General features: G+C 37.3%; 1 protein-coding gene across 10 annotated transcripts in view; it reads left to right on the plus strand.

The window, feature by feature from the left end:
• The window catches only part of EHBP1 (EH domain binding protein 1), a 387100-nt gene extending 369035 nt beyond the window's left edge, over positions 1 to 18065 (plus strand). For all 10 annotated transcript variants that reach the window (XM_024999431.2, XM_024999432.2, XM_024999433.2 and 7 more), the window contains 4 exons: positions 9171 to 9270; positions 10384 to 10457; positions 16687 to 16801; positions 16977 to 18065. In XM_024999431.2, the coding sequence (XP_024855199.1) occupies positions 9171 to 9270; positions 10384 to 10457; positions 16687 to 16801; positions 16977 to 17067 (380 nt within the window). In that variant the 3' untranslated portion in view covers positions 17068 to 18065. The remainder of the gene's footprint in view (positions 1 to 9170; positions 9271 to 10383; positions 10458 to 16686; positions 16802 to 16976) is intronic.
• The last annotated feature ends 3421 nt before the right edge of the window (positions 18066 to 21486 follow it).

Genomic DNA, 21486 nt, shown 5'->3' on the forward strand with positions numbered 1-21486 from the left:
AATTCAGGGATCGTATGGACATATCTGCATAGGAAGAAAAGCTGAATCCCCTTGACACTCCTCGATGACTGCTCTGAGGTCACAGGAAGAATAAACAAAATAGCCTCTACTAATGGGTGAACTTGTTTGTTTGTCAGAGGTTTAATTAAAGGTTTGCTTTTTGTTTGGGGGTTTTGTTTTGTTTTGTTTTCTGCTTTGCATATCAGAGTCATTCTGAAAACTTGTCAGGGTTGGCCTGAATTCTAAATAAAAGGCCTATTCTGATTAGACTGTTTACCTACAAGTGTCAAGTAGAGTGGCTGAGAACAGTGGTTCACAAAACAGACTGCCTGGATTTGAGGCCTAAGTTCTTCCACTAACTAGCTCTATTACTTTAGGTAAGTTATATTAATATAACCTTATTAAATATTTGATGCTATTATCATAATCATCATTATTATTATTATCCCCAGCCTATGAGAAGGTTATTGGTTGTCAGTCATCTGGTGAGGGAGATACAGGACATAGAGCATCCTTGAGACAATTTTCTTTCCAAGGCTTCAGGAAGCAGCGCTGTGGACACAAGTCTATCATAAGTGTCTCTGTCTTTGTGAAGAGAATGGCTCCACTGGGAAGGCTGAAGGGCATTTGATGAGGTAGTATAATGCTGAAACTCAAACTAGTCACCTGGTCTAGTGTTGAAAAACACCATTTGTTACATTTGATTTGAAGTGTCATGTAATTGTCGAACCCTTGTGCAGGTTAAAAGACTGCTGGGGATGGCTCTGCAGTATCCTGTTTTCATTAGGCATCTCTGTTTAAAGAATAAATGCGGACGTAGGCTAGGAGGGGATAGGCCTAATTCCCTTTAGCTCTCCCTCACTGAATCAAGGTTTTTAAGAAGGTCCATAAGGAAGGATATACCCCAGTGTTGCTTGGTTACCTGAACCCAAGCATGATCAAACAAGGTGTAGAGAAGAAGTTACTGTGCATGTATCGCATTAGAGGTTGAACTCATCATCCCTTACTGGAAACTGGAGGCTCTGATGACACCCTGCTGTGATTTTTTTAAGGACATTTCAGGACTAAGCAACATGGGGTTACCTAAAAGAGTAGCTGATTGGCTGCATAATACATCTTGAGAAAAACTCTGTTAGAAGCTATTTGGAGCATATCTACCTGATTTGTTCTTCTATATTTTAAACATTGAATATATTTTCCACACTTTAAACAGAATCAGATCTCATTCTTACCTGGCATTTAGTAAATCATCTTTTTTAATTGATATTGCCAATTATGTAAGCTGATTTAACAATGCTGTGTTTTTAAGATCAAAATATCTTCCTATAAAAATGATGAAAACTTACTGTCTCTGAAGCTTTTTTGCTCTATAAACATTTGGTTTTTCTTGTTAGGGGATTTCTTTTATTAAATTTTTATTAATTTGTACTTCAAATTGTCATTTTGTCCTTTATTTTAATAACTAGTAAACTTTTAGGTATATCCTATTAAGCTATAATTTTCAATCTTAAAACTTAACCTCTTTCACTTTTGATTATTAAGTAGTATTTCATAATCTACTTTGTTCTTGAATCTCTAAAATCCATTACAAATAACTAGACTGTCATTATCTGGAGCATAGCCACATTACTCTATCACCATAGCTATGACGATCTTGTATGCAGCTGTAACACTGCAGACCCAAAAGGGCATTCACTTTTGTTTTTCCAGCTGCAGAGATGAGTTTGTACTGATTCACTCACGTTTTTCACCTATCTCACTTATGACCAATGACATACTAATTATACTAACTACGGACTTTCTTATGACTTATGAATGTTTAAAATATAATTTGTGTCCACGGAGATGTTTAAAAATTCATCCTCACTCCGGCTGTCCCTGATTATGTGTCTGTCTCCATACTAGACTATCTACCCTTTTGAAGGCAGGGACCATACCTTGGTCATCTTTCTGTGTCCAGTTGTCAGCTCAGTGCTGCCTTGCCATTATCATCCTCTTCCTCATCGTCATCACAGCTAGCATTTTTAGTCTTGGGCACTGTGCTAAGGACTTCACATGGATTTTCTCATTTAATTCTTCCATCACCCATGAGGTAAGTAATGTGATTATACTTATAGAGAGGGAGACTGAGGTTTGGAGAGATTAATTAGTCTAAGATCAAGGGACTCCAAGTCATTTTTTTTTTAAACTGAACTGGAAGAAAAGCCACTTGGAATACAAACTCAATGTTTATCTTCTTTGCATCTTATTCAGAATGACAGACCTAACCAGCCAGAGAAACTATAGATGGTATACATTTATAAAGTATACTTAGCCCTACCAGAATTTATATTCTTATCCATGGGAGTTTCTCAGGATTAATGTAAACATTCATAAAGGTAGTCTACAATTTATAAGAAGTCTTTATTAATAAAGTTCATCTTTATTAATGAGTCAAGTGCTTTTCCATAAAGTTCTTAAATCATGGATTGAGTTCCCATACCACTCCATAAAAAACTATATGTCCAAATAACCTTAAAAAAGATGAACCTCCCAGTGAGAAGGTCTCCCCCAGAGATTTTGACTTACTTGAATATATAAAACTTTAATAATATCTCTTACAACATTTATCTATATATGCATATCTTTATTTTTTATAATTTATTTATTTGTGGCTGTGCTGGGTCTTTGTTGCTGCGTGAGCTCTTCTCTATTGCGGCAAGCAGAGGCTACTCTCTAGTTGTGGTGCAGGGGTTTCTTATTGTGGTGGTTCCTCTTTTTGTGGAACATGGGCTCTACGGTGCACACACTTCAGTAATTGGGACACATGGGCTCAGTTGTGGTTCCCAGTCTCTACAGCGTAGGCTCAATAGTTGTGGCACATTGGGCTTAGCTGCTCCGCAGTATGTGGGATCTTCCCGGATCAGGGGTGGAACTTGCGTCTCCTGCATTGGCAGGCAGATTCTTTACCGCTGAGCTACCAAGGAAGACCCTACATATGTATTTAAAATCATATCTTAGAATGCATCTAGAAATAATGTTGGGACTTCCCTGGTGGTCCAGTGGTTAAGAATCTGCACTTCCAATGCAGGGGGTGCAGGTTTGATCCCTGATTGAGGAACTGGGATCCCAGTTGCCAAGCAGTGCAGCCAAATGATAAAAATTTAAAAAACAATTTTTTAATGAAAAAATTGAAGTATTGTTTCTTTCACTTCCACTTTTCCAGAAATAATTTTATTCAACTCTTCATGCTCATCTTTAACATTAATATCTCTGTCACTTCTAGGACCACTCTTTAAGTCATTTCCATGAATGACTGCACGAAGGCTCTAGGAGAGGGAGGAAGTAAAGAGACTGCCAGGTGCAGGCCAAACAAAGGTGGGGCTTCAAGAGAGGGGAGATATAGCAGGGGAAGCTATCTTCCTGTAAGTGTGGCTCACAGTTTAAGTTTTCCTCTTATTGGAGGATGCCCAGTTGATCTCCAAGTAGACAGTAGTCTATTTGGTTGAATGATGTGTATAAAAGTGACTCACTGTTTTTTTTCCGATTTTACAGAATATGTTAAATGCACATTGAAAAATAAATACAGTTTCCGAGCTCTGTTTTGAGTGTTTTGAAAGTGAAAGTGTTAGTCACTCAGTCATTTGTGTCCAATTCTTTGCAACCTCGTGGACTTGAGCCTGCCAGGCTCCTCTGTCCATGGAATTCTCCAGACAGTACTGGAGTGGGTTGCCATTTCCTCCTCCAGGGGATCTTCCCAACCCAGGGATCGAACCGCATTGCAGATTTCCTCACGTTGCAGGCAGAGTCTTTACCATCTAGGCCACCAGGGGAGTGTTTTGAATTTAGCCTAGTGCATATTTGTTGATAGTCAAGATGGTCATGCTTTATCTGAAATGTGGGTCATGCTAAGACTTTTAAAGGCTCTTAGCACTGAAGTTATGGAAGCAACTCCATCCCACATGTAATTTTTTTAAAAATACTAAACTGTAAATAAATACAATTTTATCAATTATGACTTTTTCCATGATGATTATTTTCATGCTTTTAATTTATCTTTTTTACTATCTTAAGTGTGTGCTTAATTTACCTTTTGAGAAATTGAGCACTGATTTTTGGCATAGCAAGGCTATTCAGACTCTACCAAGAACTTGGCACAAGAAGATTGTTATTAATTTCTGGACTTTAGAAGTAGCTTTTTCTTTTGTATAAGTCTATGATGGAAGAGATTCAGTGAACTTGTCTATACCTCCTCCTGCATAGGTAGGTGCATAGACGTCTGTCAAATTTATCTGTAGAGAGAGATTGCCCTGAATCTCTCCTCACACTTCATTTTATCAAATGAGCAAATGAAAGATGTGTTTGAGAGAATGAATTAGTTTTTATTTTACTTCAACAAATGACAGGATTTTCACCAAAGTTTATATTATTAATACTATAACAAATATATCAAGCTGAGCAAATTGTTTTAAGACAATTACTGCTGAAGACATCAATAAGGATTATGGTTCTTCATTTATGTTGATTGCTGTTTGAGGATATTCTTACTGTAGAAACACTTATCAACTGTTTGCTTACATAATAAAATTTGTTTTCATAATAAAGCTCTGTTTCCTAAGTTTAAAATATTTTCTAAACTAGGGCACTGGAGTCCTATAGTAATATTGGCTTTGGAGTTCATGTGTCCATGTCCCTATATAACTGCAGTAAATTAATCTTTCTCATTCATTAAGTAAATCTACCAGACTTTATCTTTTTTGTTATTAAAATGTTTCTCTGGTACCAGTTAGTTGGACACATTCATGTGTATCTCTATTGTAATATATTAAATCTTTCAGAGGTCATCATACTCAGGTAATCATAACAGGGATAATTAGTAACGGCAACTTTTTTGTTTTTAATGTTTGATTTGGCTTTGCTACATTGTGTCCTTTAAGGGCCACATGTGATCACTAGTCAGCCATCTCCACTATGGAGCTATGGCAAGATTTCAGCATTCTTTAATGTTTTCATGGTAGAAAACCGTGAATTTGTATGTATGTTCAACAGCACCTTCATCTTTATGTTTTCATTTTCTCCTGTTGAATTAATCTTCTGTTCAGTTAAAATTGTGTCGTTCCTTATTTTGCATTTATATAAGAATTCATTGTCCGAAAATATATCTAAATAGATAATAAGCTTATGGTGAAAGATTAATTAGGAAAGATTAACTAGTAGACAGTTTTATAAATATAATTCATAATTTTAAGGCTTTACTATCATTTTCCTTTTGTTCATTTTAAAATTTACATTGAAAATGCTGCTTTTGAAAAAGCAAATGAGAACTATATACACATTCCTGGGTGAAGGAATGAATTTTTAAGTGGAATTAATCATTTTGGGAGGGAGGAGATGGAATATAAAGGTAGATGTTAACTAACATTTTATTAAGTATTTGTACTACATGTAGTGCTGTATTATTCTGCTTTGTATTAAGTAGGTTTTGTTAACTATGTGATAGGAAGAATTATTTGAAGTCATATTTACGTGTGACTTTTCCTACTATTATTATGCTTCATTATTTAGTAATTTTTATAAATCATACTCTGGCTATCATAATTAAAAAGAGAAAACTGACAATAAGAGATTGTGATGTCAGAAAGATGTTACATTCCAGGAGGCAGAATATAAACCAGAATTCTTTAAGGAAATAAAGGAGAAAAAAATTACCAGAGACAGTATTAATTAGTCAATACTTTAAAAGGTTAAGGTGATATTTTATTGATAGTATATTTATAATACATATGAGGCACTCTGCTTTAAAATATAGTATAACAACCCAGCCATGCTTTCACATTTTAGTAACTGTGTACTGAACTATAGAATTTTGTCATTTTTTAAGTTTCAAAATGGTCTTCAGTAGTATAGATCTTGAATTTTTCAGTTCATGAAACTGAAAAAAATACTTAAATTTCAGCTTTGGCTCTAAGGTGATAAAAATGTAGTTGTGATTACAAATTAAAGATAATTTTGAAAGCAAGATAATTAACTTGGTGAGTTTAAACAAGATAAAATGATTTATGGCCATTTTATAAAATAATGACAATCTTCATTTTAAGCTACAATGTAAAGTGCTTTATTCTGAGATTATGTATTGTGGCAGAAGCTAAAACTGCCTTTTTTCTAACAGTGCCAGAATACAACCTCTTTTTCTTTTTGCACTAACAAGACTGCTTTACCACCACAGCCCACTCTAAGTAATTAAATCAATCCTTTGTACTTACCGTATTCTCCTCTAGTGACGGTACTAGATCTGATTATATGCTTCATGCATATTCAAAGTACCGCACTGACAGCTCTTTAATGAGCTCTTACTTAATCAGTATGAACAATGTTCATCTTGTTCTTTTTTTTCCTCATGCATTAGAGCTAGGAACAGTTGGGAAAAATGAAACATCCAGCATTCATTTGAAAAATATATTGTACTTTGAAAAGTGTCTAAGCTGAGGAAGTTGCATTCTGCCCTTTAAAAGTCTGATGGACAAATTGGATTACTAGTATTGGATTAAATAACAAATGGTTGGAGGAGAAATGAGAAAAGCTCACTGTGATCACAGGCTTTAATATTTTTTGTTACTTATAAAGCTAAAGGGGTCTTTAACCAGTTATTAAAGTCAGGATTAATTTGTAATGGTTCAACTTACTGGCTTTTAAAAGCTTTTTAAATTTAAAAAATTTCAAATCCCTAAAAACAATAGTATGATGATGTATTAGAAGAAAATTTAATTTTTTTATTACTAGGCTAAGTGTAGATTTCCATCATTGTGTACTATCTCAGATAAGGAGTTAGTGATGATTTAATCTCAAATATGTTTTTCAGTTAATTTATATAATCTAGGTAGCACTGAATAATATATCTTTAAATATGTGTTATTGTTTGGCTTATTCCCTTTTGAAACATGACACTCTGCTCACTTCCTAATAATTAGGGAAGGTGCATCTTTTATTCTTATCTAGAAATCATAGGCATGAGTTAAACTGGAAATAACACAGTAGTACCACATCAATATTGTTGTTCTCAAGGAAGCAGTCTTCCATTGAAGAAAATGATGCTAATTTAAGAGAAGGCTAGATGCTTCTAGTATTATTGCCTGAAAGCCTGAATTACAGGTTTAGGTTAAATTCAAAACAAAGTTTTAATATGTGTATATTTTTAGAAACCACTGAGGTTATGAACACAAAAATTAAGTCTTTAATCAGAAAACAAAATATCATAAAAACAGCACCTATTAATATTGCACACATGTGTCATTTCACTGATCAAAAAGGCCTTCACCAGGGTACAATTGGCCTTTTTCCAAATTGCAAGCTTTTTCTCAGCTTTTTCTTTTTACTCTTTCTTCTTTTGTTGCTACCCAGGGATTTGTGCCTATCGCAGCCTATATCACATGACCAGTGTCAAGACATCACATGGTCCAAAGTGAATACAAAACCAGTTACCCTAAAAGAAAGATTAAAAATGCTGTAAAACAATAAAGACTTTTGTTCATACTCTAAAAGAATCTATCCCCGGTCTGCTTCATATCATAAAGTTTAATGGACTTTAATTTAATGAAAGTACCTATCTCTAACTCTTTTATAGACATCTGTTTTATAGGGATGCTCTGAAATACATGTTTAATCTTGCACACAGATCAGCTCTTTATATTCTATTTTCATTCTAAAACTTTCTTCAAATTTTTATTAATGTGGAAATAGTTAATTATGTCACATCCATAATGTATGCAAGTATTACAAAAATGAAGTAGATCTTTGAACAACATGACAACAACAAATCAAGGGCCCTTATGTTAAAGAAAAAAACCCTGTATGTGTCCAGACATGGTATATACCTGTGTGTTAGACATAGCTACCTATGTGGTCTGGAAGAAGATATGCTAAACTGTAATAGTACTTCTGGAGAAGGGAGGTAGATAGGCAAATTAGAGAGGGTGAGGTTGGTGAAAGAGGACTTAACTTTTACCTCAATTATGTCTCTGTATTGCTTGAATGTTTTTTAATGGACTGTGTAGTATGTTTGAAAGTTAAAAGAAAATATCTAAAGAAGAAAATAAAACTTAGGAAATTGACTAGGATATTTAGTCTTAGCCTGGGATATTTAATTTTTTTGTTAGATATTTAAGTTAACCCTATGAATCTATCTAGAAGTTGGACTGAAGTATTAAACAATGGCCTAGCAAAACAATAAACCAATCATGGATGAAATTCAGAAGAAAACAAAGTCAAAGAATTATAAATTTGACTGGATGCAATTTGAAGGCAGTTTAAAGGAAGAAGGTGGGGTATTAATATTTTTCTCAAGTATGATTGTGGCCAACTTCTATATGAATAATACCAAATATACGCTATATATTATAATCTTTTCGAGGGGAGAAGTAGTATAGATGATGGAATGACTATTAGGGAAAATGAATTTTAAATGTGTAATCAGTAAATTTATAACCTGACATTTAACGTCATCTCTCTGCTTAAATGTTTTCTCATTTACTGAAGATTATTATGTTCTTTTTTCACAGATAGATGTAAGTATTTTTGTAGCCTGGTCATTTACAATATATTTAAAATAATTTGCAAGTGTTCACTGTATTAGGGATGATGAGTTCTGGAAATGTATATGCATGTATATATCTTTAGTTTACTTTGGGGGAGGAAAATAAGAAAAAAAGCAAGTCATTACAGGTAGAAGCTCTCACAAAATCTCTTGACTTCTCTGATCTTTCTGCTAGTCTTGTAATTCTCATAATGATTTTTTAATGTGGTTTTTAATTAATTAATATATTTTTATCATAACCATATGTCTGTTAGCTTCATGAGTTCCTCATTGAAATATAATAACAAGTCAACCTCTGGGGAGGATTTAAAAGTTGGAACACTTTTTTTTTTTAATGTACATTAGTATAATCCATATATATGTTCAGGGGACTGAAATATACATGCTGAATAATACCTCCTTTAGATATTGGTTTATGAATTTTTAAATATTTATTCCTTTCTTCAGACCTTAATCTTACATATAAACTTATAAACAGTTTAATTTGCACTATTGGGTTAGCTAAAATATGTTTCATGTTAAAAAAAAAAAAACAAGACTTATGCTGAACTATTATTTGGCTTGTAAAATAGAAAAAACAGTAATTCTTCTTAAATTATAGGAAGGAACACAGAAGAAGAAGAAGCTATGATGCAGGAGTGGTTTATGTTAGTTAATAAGAAAAATGCCTTAATAAGAAGAATGAACCAGCTCTCTCTCCTGTAAGTACTTATCACTGCTTGTTTTTCCTACAACATTGAGGAGTCTTAGACTTTCTATCATTGTCTTTCTTGGGATTTCATAATTATTAGGCTTAATTTTTTTCTTTCTTTAGAAATTATATTTTATATAAAAATAAAATATAAAATACTGTATAACCAGTTTTTATTTGAAGAGTAAGAATTTTAAAAGAGTATTAGATACTGAAAAAATGTATGTATTATACTGAAAACCAAGTAATGTAAATAATTTTGGGGTTTAAGAAATCACTTGTGTACAAAAAAGGATGTTTGGTTTATATTAAGGAGAAAAAGAAATAAAACTCAAGTTTATTTAACATCAGATTTTCAGTTAAAAATTAAATAATTCTTAATAAGGACAAAAGTACCTTTGTACTCTGCAGATAATGTTACCCTAAATTTTGGGATAAAAGATTTAATAATTTACACAGAAGTGACCTTTTATGACTCCAAGAATTACAGTAAAATGGAGACTAAACCAAATGTAAGCATTCTCAAGTCTTTAGCATTTAGTTCACATAGGACTTAATGCTTGTCCCTTTTTCTCACTAGCAGTATTCTTATATTATGCCACCTAGTGTGGGAAGAAATACGTTTACGTTTTTTTAGTGAAAACCTCTATTTTTGTCATTTCTACAGTGCCTTAATAAAAGAATTATGAAGTGCAGAATTAATTTATCCTGATTTTTTTTACTGTCTCTATATTAAATTTGCACTGCTAGTACTTTCATGTTTCTCGTACTCTTTTCACATGGAGTTCTAGACAAAAAGGTGTTTATTGACAGTTATGAAAAATATTTTATGAAATAGCTTTATACCTGGCACTTAAGACAAAAAGCATTGAAGAATGAGATTACTTATCCACAGATTAAAATATACTTTTGTACAACTCAAAATTGAAGGAGAAAAATAATACCACTAGTAAGTATTCAACCTGAGGAAGGTTTTAGGTTTGTGTATCATTTGTTTTGAGTAGCTTAAAGTTAAAGAGAAAAGTCAGTTATGAGTCCTAAAATCAATGTAACCTAAAGGTTTTTTTTAAGTGTTTAATGATTTAGTAATTAGCATATTGATGAACTTTTGCAACTTGCCTAGGGAAAAAGAACACGATTTAGAACGAAGGTATGAGCTGCTGAATCGGGAATTGCGGGCAATGCTAGCCATTGAAGGTAAGAGACGCCATGGCCCAGTGAGGTGTGTAAAGTGTCAGTTGTCAAAGAGATTTAAAGAGTGTAATATACTTCGGTCTCACTAGGTGTGGTCTGACTAGGAACTACAGGAGTTCCAAATAAATGTCTTAGATTCAGAAACCATTAGTCATGTAAAACCTTAGGACCCTAATTCAGATCATCATTTTGTTTACTATTAAACATAAAATTGTAAGCTTAAAAGTCCATTAAATAGGAAATATAAGTAGTTAAATGATTTCATTTTATGTGTAAGTTCAAGTTGCTTCCACTGCAGAGGTTTGAGAAAGATTTATCATTTTGATTTTTCACATTCAGATTCTAAATTTTACCTTAATATTTAACTGATGTCCATATAAATATGTCACTGTCCAGTCTGCTATAGTTCTTAAGATTCCAACTCTTATTAATAGGCAAGCAAAGATTCAGGCATATGAGATAAATTCAACACTTTCACACATTATATAAACTTTTAAATGAGTAACATATATAGTAATCCTAAGGATGGTTCATAATATCAATAAACATCAGCTGGCTTAACTATGGCATTTATTATATATGGTTATTTTTTTTAATTCTTTGGTATTTTAGAATTCTGTTCTCCTTATACCTCTTAGTTGAAAATGTCTTATAGTTCAAAGATGTCTGCTTAAGAGCTAATCCTTTGGGCTCTGTAAAATGGACCTTTTGTCTAATCAATGCAAATTGATTTTCCTATTCTATATTGACCTCTTAACCCACTGACTGTCCATGGTAATTTCTTTCTTCACCTGATAAGGTACCTGATCTATAAGAAGTCAATTATAATTAGTTCGGAAACTAGAAATTTAAGTTTGTAAGAGAAAGTCAAATGAAACCATATATTTTTAAAATAGTTTAATTAATATTGTTATTAAATAAGACACATACTGTTTATCTAAATACTATCTTCTACATTTATAGAAGCTTTATTTTTATTTTTATATTCCTAATATCATTTGATAAATAAGACATTTGTATATCCTAATTTAGAAATTAGATTTACTTTATGCAAAAGCCTTCAGATAACTAATTTTCTTCAAGTGGCTGTCAAATTACACCACTAATGACTATAAAATTTGTCAAAATTATATAAGAAGTTCCGTGAAACTTGCCATTGAAATAAAATGCACAAATATACTAAATGGTATTTTTCCTCTTGATATAATTTTTGTTGTGGTGGTATAGTCTTTAAAAGAGATTGGAAAGCTTAACAGTCATTTGAAAAGTAGGTATAGCAAATTCTATTTATATGTTATTTATATGTATAATATAAAATATATGTGTATATAGTATGTATAATGTATGTATAACTCTTATAGTTTATTCTTTATAGATTCATTATGCTCAATACAGAATATTACAATTTTTTAAAATTTACTCTCTCATGTATAGTAAGTTAAGTCATCCCTAAGATGCAGCTTGATACAATACAGTTGACTTTTAAGGCAGATCCTGCTTCTATCCCAAAACCACTATTATTACCATATAGTACCATCTTTAAGGAGGGCCATGATACATATAAAACATCCCAGTTTCATTGGCAACCTATCCCTATGTAGTAGACCTTCAGTCTTAATTAAATAATCTAAAATTTTTCTGCCTGATCCTCTTGTACACATGGAAGAACAGTAGAAAGTATTTTTGAAGAAGAGGGAAAAAAAGAATGTTTTTCTTTCAGACACCTTTAATGCAATTGTTACTTTTTTGAGGATTTGTTCTGTTTTATTTTTTAATTAATGCTATTGTCCTGTATCTGATTGTGCCTTAAATCTCTCAGCCAGTTTCTGTTGTTGGTTGACAGGAAAAAGAGGCTTGAGGAAAGAAACAGCCTGTTGATTACAAATAAAGACACTTTCTCAGAGAAAGGCCTGCCCCACTAGCCTGGGCAATATGTGGCTTGGGCTGTCCTAGAGAAATACTGGTTATCATGATTATCAGTTCTTTGAAGACAGTGTCCTCTGAGCCAGCCCTTAGAATGGACACACATGCAGTTCAGTAGTCTTTTGGAGCATTAAATCACTGCAGAAAAACACATGAACAGGCTACACTGATTGGTTTTGTTTTGCTTTCCTTTGTTTTAAAGTTCCTTTCTCTTTTCTTTCCCATCTCTTCTTCTTAGTAGCCATGAGATATTTTTCATAATAAATAAACTAAAATATTTCCAAATAAATCTGCTAGTGAAACCATTCACCAGGAGAAAGCACAGAATATTAATAGCCATAGCACAATGAAAGAAATATTAACAGCTTGGTTTGAGAGCAAAATAATAATAATAACATTCAATATATCCATTCTTCTGAGAATCTGTAATCACTTTGGCCTTTTTTTACCTTTTTCTTTTCCCCTGAGGTGTTTTCATTGCAGGAGTTTCACTCTACTGAGCTAAGTTGCAGGATCCTTTAAGCTAACAAACATCTTTCAGATACTTTCCTATAGTTTTTTTGTTCCAGATTATTTAATGCCCCCTCAGGAAAGATAAATTCATTTCTGCACACATTGGGGTGGGCTTTTGGAAAGTGGTGTGTTCATTTTCTGCACAAGAAATGGATCTTCTCTAGGATTTTGTACATCTTGATTTATTCTTGGCTTAGAGTTTGAAGTGGGTGCTCTTCTAAAGGGATTTATGCATAGGTTCACTATTTTTGTAGTTATGGCTTATATGATAAGCTTTTTATATTTAAAATCAATATGTAATCCTGTGGAGGAGCTTATCCCCTAAAACCCCATTTGTAAATCTATTTTAGCTTTGTTACACAGCACAGCCACAGTCTTCCATAGATTGATTAGGTACAGCGGTAGAATCCTATCAAATGGCCTGCTCTGATGATGATGCAAACTCTTTCAGGATTGCTAGTTGACTGGAACTAAAGATAAGACTTGACTGCAATCCCCCAATGTGCTCTTTACAAAACTAGTGTTAATTTTCATCAAAGTGCCAGGCTTATTTATAGTGGCAAGGTTGAAGGTTTACTACAAGAACTTTAGGTCCTTTCTATTAAAGTGTTTATAGGTATTTCTTTGCCTTTTTTCCAAGGTAATTATCAACTTCAGCAAATAAACTGAATCAGGGAATGAATAATTGGCCCTATATATAAAAAAAGAGTTTTTTGAATTAACGAAACAGCTCAGTGCAGATAGACATAAACAGAATCTCTTTATTTCAACACTTTGGCTCAAATGCAGCATCAAAACTTAATCCTATTTGTTGTGAGAGGATATGGCTTTTGTAGCAAAAGTACACTGGAATCTTTAAATTAATCAGAACCCACATTGTAGTCTGTCCAAGCCAAAGTCAGTGCATCTGGCTAGCTGTTATAGGTGAGTAATCCTTTCTTAAAATGTATAACAGGTAACACATAAACTTACATTCAGGCTTTAAAAACATGACATTATGTCTAGGTGAAGCTATTTAAAGGGGGATTTAAATTTTTTTAAATTTAGGCCTTGAATATACAAATGTGAATCTTGATCAGTTTGAAAGGTGTTATTAAATTTTTTTAATTCATCAAAATTTAACTTCCCAAATTACCATTGTGTATAAATTTACTCCTGTGAGAAAGCAAACCCAAAGTAAAAGTAGTTTTGCTGGTGTAAAATCTACTCACTGCACATAGCTTTTTTTCCCCACAATTTGACTAATTATTTGTAGATAGATATTAATGTGGTAATGACAGATTTAATATGGAAAACCCAAAAATTTATACTGAAATATTTAAAATTTAATGTCAGTTAAATTTGTAAGATGATGAAAATTACCTAAATATTCAAAACTTAAAAAAATGTTTTTGTTACAGTTTTGGGAAATGTCATTATTGAGCTAGGAGAAGATTAAGATTTTTTAAACTATTCAATACTTAAGGGACTAAAAATACAAAATTTTCTCTCTTATCCATATTGTTAAAACCTTATTTTTAAAAAAAATTAATTTTTGATATTTCTAATTATTAATTAAAACCTTAAAAGTGGCTGGCCAAGTATAGAGAAGGAATAAGTTAATTAAGATTATGTGTCATTAAAATTATTTTCTTAGTTTAAAAAATTTTATAATTATCAACTTAATTATATGTCTTGAGTTTATGGTGGAGAAATTTTATTTCCCAGTATTAAAGCTCATCAAAATGTTTTGGAAGTAAAGAATTATAAATTAAACTTAGAATGATTTCTTGAGGTCAGAAATGGAAAAATTAATATTTATCAAAGTTGGTAATCTTAATAATTATAAAATTTAGTTACAAATCTTTTTCAAATTTAGCAGGTTTTTCTCAGAATTAATACTTCTAGAACTATAGTTACCTGAAATCAGACCAGATGACCTTTAAGATCTTTCCAACCTGGAGAATCTATTAATTTATCTCCTGTAGTAGAATGAAACTGATTAAGAACAAGAACCAGATTAGAAAATTGTCCAGCATTCCTGACCTCAGTTGCATTTAAATCTAAGGAATAAAATTGTGATAGATATGGCTTTTCTTCAGTTTTGGTGTTTCGTTATTATTTTTTAAATTCTTACATTCAGAAAAAAGCTTTCCGTAGAAATAGTTTCTTTATTTCTCTCTATGCAATTGAACACTTCTTTTTAAAATAAGAATGTAATGTGACCAATTATTTAATGTACCTATTTGTGTGATGTTTTGTATCAAATGAGGGTAATTAATATATAGCATGTTTAATATATGTGTGTGTATGTATTTGAGATTATAGTGATAGAAATAGTGATAAAATAGAATATTCTAGTTTTTTGCTGCTATTCTAACCTTTATTGCACGATGATGCATCTAATTTTTAATTTGTAAATACGAGATAGAATTCCCTCTAGCTCCATTTGCTTTCATAAAGCTGCTGAGCAGTTTGCTGTCTTGAATAAATTTTGCTTTGGAGGGGGTCGGGGGGATTTGAACCAGCACATTCTTGTGCGGTTTGTGAAGATTCACATGGTAACCAGCGGTGTGCATTGTTAGGTTTATCTGAATAAGCACCAGCCATGTGAGTTTTAACATGATTGCCCAGGGCAATGGAGAGAGAAGAGAGAAACCAGAAAGGATTGCACTTCTCTGTTTTTTGGAAAGTGCATTTGCTGGGGGAGGGAGCTACAGGAGTCAGTGGCCAGGGTATTTTTTTTTCCCCCTCCCCAAGCTGGTGTCCTGTTTCCCTTTAGGTCCTCATTTGTTCGGCTATCTGCCTCATCATCTACTTCTTCTTTTCATTGTTTACCTTCCTAATGAGGGAGGCGGGGTAGACTGGAGGTTGATTGACAGCTACAAGCCCTTGCAGTCTGGCCAGAGAGCAGTTGGCTTTGGTTTCAAAAGTGCTTTAAATGTTCGATTTGGTCCTGTTTTTATTAAACGAAACTGCTGCTCATCTTAAGGAAATTATCAGACCAGCAAAGATTAGGAAATATATTATTGGGGCCTAAAATCTTCAAAAAACTGCCCCTACACATGGAAAGAGCACGGCCCATCGGATTTTCCAACCTTAACATGGGGTTTCAAAAAGAAGTATGTAATTTTTCCTTTGCAAAAGTGCTTTGATTTGAAGCCACGCAGCAAACCTCTCCAAAAGAAAACTGGCTGTGATGCGATCGAGAGCTGCAGTGTAATATTGCAGAGCAAATTTATTTTTTACTTCAAAGAAAAATGCTAATTAGCCGATTCACTACTTTTAAAGTTATTGTGAAGCATATGGCGCCCAGTGTGAGATACATCCAACTGCTAAAATAGAGCGGAGAGGAAATTAGCGAAGAATGGGCTGTATGGAGTGAGCTTCGGGGTGGGGGAGGAGGATAGGTTCTCAGGCAGATTCTCTAGCCTTTTCAGGAGGATTTTATCGCCCATCTCTGCTTCCCGCCTCCTCATTTACCCACATCCCCCACCACCAACCCTCCGGCTGACCTCTTCTGGGCCTCCAGCTCTCCCTCCCCCACTTTGGCTGAAATCAGGTGCGCACCTCCGGCTGGCCACCGGCGCACACCTGGTCTCGTGAAGGCTTCAACCCGGCCATAGCCGTCTCTTATCTACGGAAAATACTTAGAAAGCAGGGTTTTAGGGGTGAAATCCTCACCACGACGGCCAAACTCCCCGTGAAACACTACTAGCTAGTGGCTCTGTGATATGTTTTGCAGAGAAATAAAAGGAAACTGGAAAAGGCGGGAAGGGGAGGGTAAGGTGGGTAAGGAGCCTCTTGTCCTCTGCAGACTGGCAGAAGACCGAGGCCCAGAAGCGACGCGAGCAACTCCTCCTGGATGAACTGGTGGCCCTAGTGGACAAGCGCGACGCGCTCGTCAGGGACTTGGACGCCCAGGAGAAGCAGTAAGTGGGTGGTGGGGTCGGGGATTTCTATCCAGAGGTCTCCAGTGGACCCGGGCAGCCTCTCCCTGGCCCCGCAGTACCCAGTTCCCTCTGGGGCTTGGAATTCGGAGCGAGAGGGGAGTGCCGCTCTGCCCTCCACGAAGAAAAATAATTTGGTTTCCTGTTTGATTTCCAGGGCCGAAGAAGAAGATGAACATTTGGAGCGAACTCTGGAGCAAAACAAAGGCAAGATGGCCAAGAAAGAAGAGAAATGTGTCCTTCAGTAGAAACCGGACCAGAATCCTGACCAACATTTTATTAGCCTTGGGTTCCCCAGACCATAAAAAAAAATTCATTCTCGTTGATTTAAAACTTTTAACATTTTGTTTGACCGGATTGTACTTCTTTACCACCACCACCCCTTTTCCTCCCTCCTTTCCAGATTTTGTACAGAACTCCAAAATAGCTTTGTTTAAGGGTTTTTTGGTGTGAATTAATCATTTCCTTGAAATCATGTGAAGTAGATTTGCACAGACATCTTGTGAGTGATTGGTATTGGGAGTGTTCAAGAAACTGTTCAAAGAAAGAAAACTCTTCCCTCATTATTTTCCCTCATTTTTTGATGGAGGAACATTTTACAACATTTTTGTTGTTGTTGTTGTTGATGTTGTTGTTAATAGCATAATGAGGGGTGGGAGGGGGCTTAAGAGGGAGGGATAAAGAAAATGTCATGAATGATTTTTTTCCAGTCCTGCCATATGTAACACTGAGTCTGTTACCTAAATTTTATAGTTAGATCATATTCAATTTACTTATTAAACTGTGTTCTGTTTACCAGTGGGATTTTCTGCAGTTGTTTTACATTTCACTGTAAAGATAATAAGAGTACTTCTCCTCTGCTTTCTTCAGAGGGTGGCCTTTTAACGTAGCCTGAGACAAGTCCTGTGATTTGAAGGTGAGCAGTAAGAATGGGACTAATTGACATGCATCAGTTTACAAAGACAGTCTTATCATCTGAGAATGCACCATCTTTTTCTCTGGATAATTATTTATTACATCTAGCTTGGTTCCCACATTTTGTTGGGTCTCAAAATTGGCTCAAGAATGCTGTTATTATTTATTCTGTATTGATAAAATCTGTCTTGCCATTATTGAGTAAATCCAATTAATATTTCTTCTCTAGCATAGCACTGTCATTTTTTGTGAAAATGGTTATCTGTTTATTTATTACAATACTGAGTCATATATAAATTTTCAATAAAAGCAGAAACTTTCTTACCTTAAACACTGCTGCTGCTTCTTTGTAATGAAAACTTGACATTGGTTTGAGAGAAGTTTTTGTATTCATAAGACTTTTCATGTGGGAAAAAAAAAAAGGTCCTCTTGAATGCAGGGCAGAATACTGGGTTGTATTTGGATCTGAATAAGTTTACACCACCCCCAAAGGGGCCCTACTGACACACCAATGTGAATTGAAAAGCAGTTGGTCACATTTTCTTAAGCTGTGTAAACTAGCATGTTTTAAAGGGTCATCTCTGTTAAGGATTTGAGGAAATTTGTGAATCCACAGCACTGAAAAAAAAAAAAGCTAATATGTTGTAATTTGCAGTTGTTATAATTTTGTACTCATATGAGGAATAACTATGACTTCTGATAACCCTCCAGACTGTAGGTGCTGAAATGAAAGGAAGAGGGGTTATTGTTGGAGGGGAGGAGGAGGGTGTGTGCAGGTTTGTGTGTATGAGATGAGGGAAAGGGAACTTTCAACAAGAAGTTCTAAGCTACAGAAAAAAACCTGGCGATTTTATGGTAGTTTCCATTACTCTACCAGGGTGACTGAAACAAAGCTCGTTCAACAAGTCTGGAGACAGAGAAAACAGTCCACTAGCATTTATACGGTAACCTCGATCATAATGCGTACATATACATACAAATATTTATACCAGTACACACAAATTCCTTTCAAAAAGTATGCCGCCGCCAGTCTCAAAATGATAAAAACCACCCTAAGGTAGAATTTCATGACAAGAATTTAAGGAAGTTACTGCAAAGTTACCAGAACTAAAAGAAATCGGGTATTTGCCCTCTTCATTTGAGCAGAACAGAGAAAGCTACGCTCCCTGAGGGAAGAAGCTCTCAGAGCCCGGCTCTAACCCTAGGGAAACCGGCAGACGGAAACCTCAGCCCGGAGGAGCCTGGGACTTGGGCGACCGGCGTCACCCACTCCATTTACACAGGATTCGAATTCCGGGAACCTTCCCTCCCCGCGGAGCCTCGCCGAGAGGGGGCTCCCCTAAACCGCTCCCGACCTGCCAAGGGACAAACCTTCGCTAGCCCCAGACTTGCTGCCCCTCTCCCTGCCCCTCCTGCCTCAGCCCCGAGCTTCGCGGGGTTTCCATTCGGGCTGCTTTGTGGTGCCCGCACGCCCCGCAGCGGCCCCCGGGGAGCGGCACGGTCTGGCCCGTGGCGAAGGCGCCGCGTCCGGATTTCGTCGCGTGGTGCCCAAAGTCTTGCTTCCCGGGCGCAGGCGCGAGCCCAGCACGCCCAGAGGCCGTGGACCCGAAAGCCTGCGCGGCTGCAAAAGAAGCTGTGGGCCCGGGGATCGCCGAGGTGGAGGAGGAGGAGTGTTGGCAGCGGGCTGGCTTGGGCACAGCCCCGCGGGCCGGTGCAGAACTTCCGCCCCTGGCCGGGATCCCACGGCCCCGGAGCCAAACCCCTCCCCCGTCCCAAGTGTCCTCCGGAGTCTGGCCCAGCCTCGAGGTCACCTGGATGCTAAAGCCAGGGCCCAGCTCCCACGCCCCCTCCTCGGCCCGGGGGCCTTGAGCTGAATCCACCGGCTCTCCTCAGACAAGGGCCCCCTCTTCCCCTCCCCGAGCTGCGGCCGTTGCTGGAACGGTCGAGGCTTCAGGCCCAGCGTCTCCCACCTGGATATTTGCCTAGCGACGTGCTGCCTGAGTCCTTTCCGCCGCATACAAGAAACTTTCATCTCAATCTCCCCCTTTTCACTCTTCTCCCTCTCCCCTCTCCTCTCTCTCTTTTTCTTCTCTTAATCCCGGGGTTTTACGGGTTGAGCATTAAGAAAATTCGCCTGCAATTTGGGATTAGATAAATACTCTCATTAGGGGGTGGGGGGGGAATTGTGCTACTTGATACCTCCCAACTTCCCCGAGATCGCGGCCGCATCTGGAACCGAGAGAGCCTGGCTCCCGCGTGGAGGGCCCTGGGGACCGCCAGAGCACATTCCAGCGCGCACAGCAGCCCCACCTTGCCGGACCTCGGCCCAGCGCCGCCGCTGCAGGCGAAAAGGGGCCGGGAGGAGGCGGGAGGACGAGGGTTTGGGAGACCCGGCACGCACCGAAGCCTGAGAGGACTAACTCAGGCACACAGCGCGCAGGCCCCGGCCGGGATAGCGCCGGGATAGAGGCGCGGAGCCGCAGCTCAGGGGAGTGTGCCCAGCGCGCCGGCCAACTCTCCCCGGCAAACTAGTGCGCTCCAGTCAGCGCTTTTCCCCAGAACCGAAGGCGGGGGCTATATTTCGTTTCTTGCTTTAAATCTGCGCATCTCGGGGGCTCGGAGCCCAGGGCCTTGAGAACTATTCCCCCGCGGGGGCCTGCGCGAGCCTAAGGTGTGTCCCCACTCGAGTCAGCGCTGCGCTCTGCGCAGTTTCTTTTCCTGTTAAGGCTTTATCTTGTTCGTGTTTTTCCTTTTCCCTCGTTCTTTTATTGTTTTTGCTCTCTCTTTCTCTTGCTTTTGTGAATGGGTCGCGGTGTCTTTGTTCTGGAGAGAAGCGCCCGTGTCGCTGACTTTTGTGAACCAGAGAAGGATCTTGTAAAACCTTTTCTCCTTCATACTCCCCCCTCGCCCCACACCCCTCCTCTTTTGCCCCTTTGATTAGATGTTCCCTCATCGTAAAAAAAAAAAAAAAATGTAATTTCGTTAGTCTGGCGGCCACTTTCTTTGAACATTAGCTCGCTTTCAGCTCCAACTTCAATTAGAAGGAGTTGATTTTGAGAGATCAACAAAAGAACCGACCAAAGCCTTATTAAAGGTCCTAAGAAGATCTCCCGGGTTCTTTGAGAAGCAGTTAAGGAAACACTGTGCCCTCCATCATATTCTGTTACCGTATTTTATTCGGACTCCAAAGGAAAGTGTCGCTTGGGGGAGGGGAAGCACTTTGATGAGCGGCGGCCGCGGCCCCTTTTCACTCAGCGGGCTCCCCCGTCCTTCTCCGCCACCTCCTCGCCCCGCGCCTGGTGCGCTCTCGGTGCCCTACCCCGCGGCCCCGCAGCGCCGGCGCTCCCCACCGCGAAGCGCCCGGCGGCTCCTAGACTCGCCCTCACACTTACTCCGGTTCAAACTTTTCACTCCGCCTGTTGAGGTGGAGGGGAGGGGGCGGGGGGAGATTAAGAAGAAGCGATAGGAATTCCTCGAAAGGGGGTAAGTAAAGTCGGCCTAATATTCAGGAGGAGGTGCCATTTAAAAGAATTGCCTTACTCAGTGTTGGGGCGCAAACACTTTTTTTGCGCTTTGAAAAGTCCACCCAGGTAGACGTGTTTTGAGAAGTTTGTTCGACTGGGAAATGGGCTTCGCCAGTACGAACTATCCGGGGAGATCGCTCAAGGAGGCTCCGGCGGCATGAAGAAAGGAAATTGAGGGCAGGGTCTGTGGCCACGTTTTCCACCAGATTGTCCCTAGTAAAAGGAGCC

The sequence above is a fragment of the Bos taurus genome, chromosome 11 (genome assembly GCF_002263795.3).
Source record: "Bos taurus isolate L1 Dominette 01449 registration number 42190680 breed Hereford chromosome 11, ARS-UCD2.0, whole genome shotgun sequence".
NCBI classification, from domain to species: Eukaryota; Metazoa; Chordata; class Mammalia; order Artiodactyla; family Bovidae; genus Bos; species Bos taurus.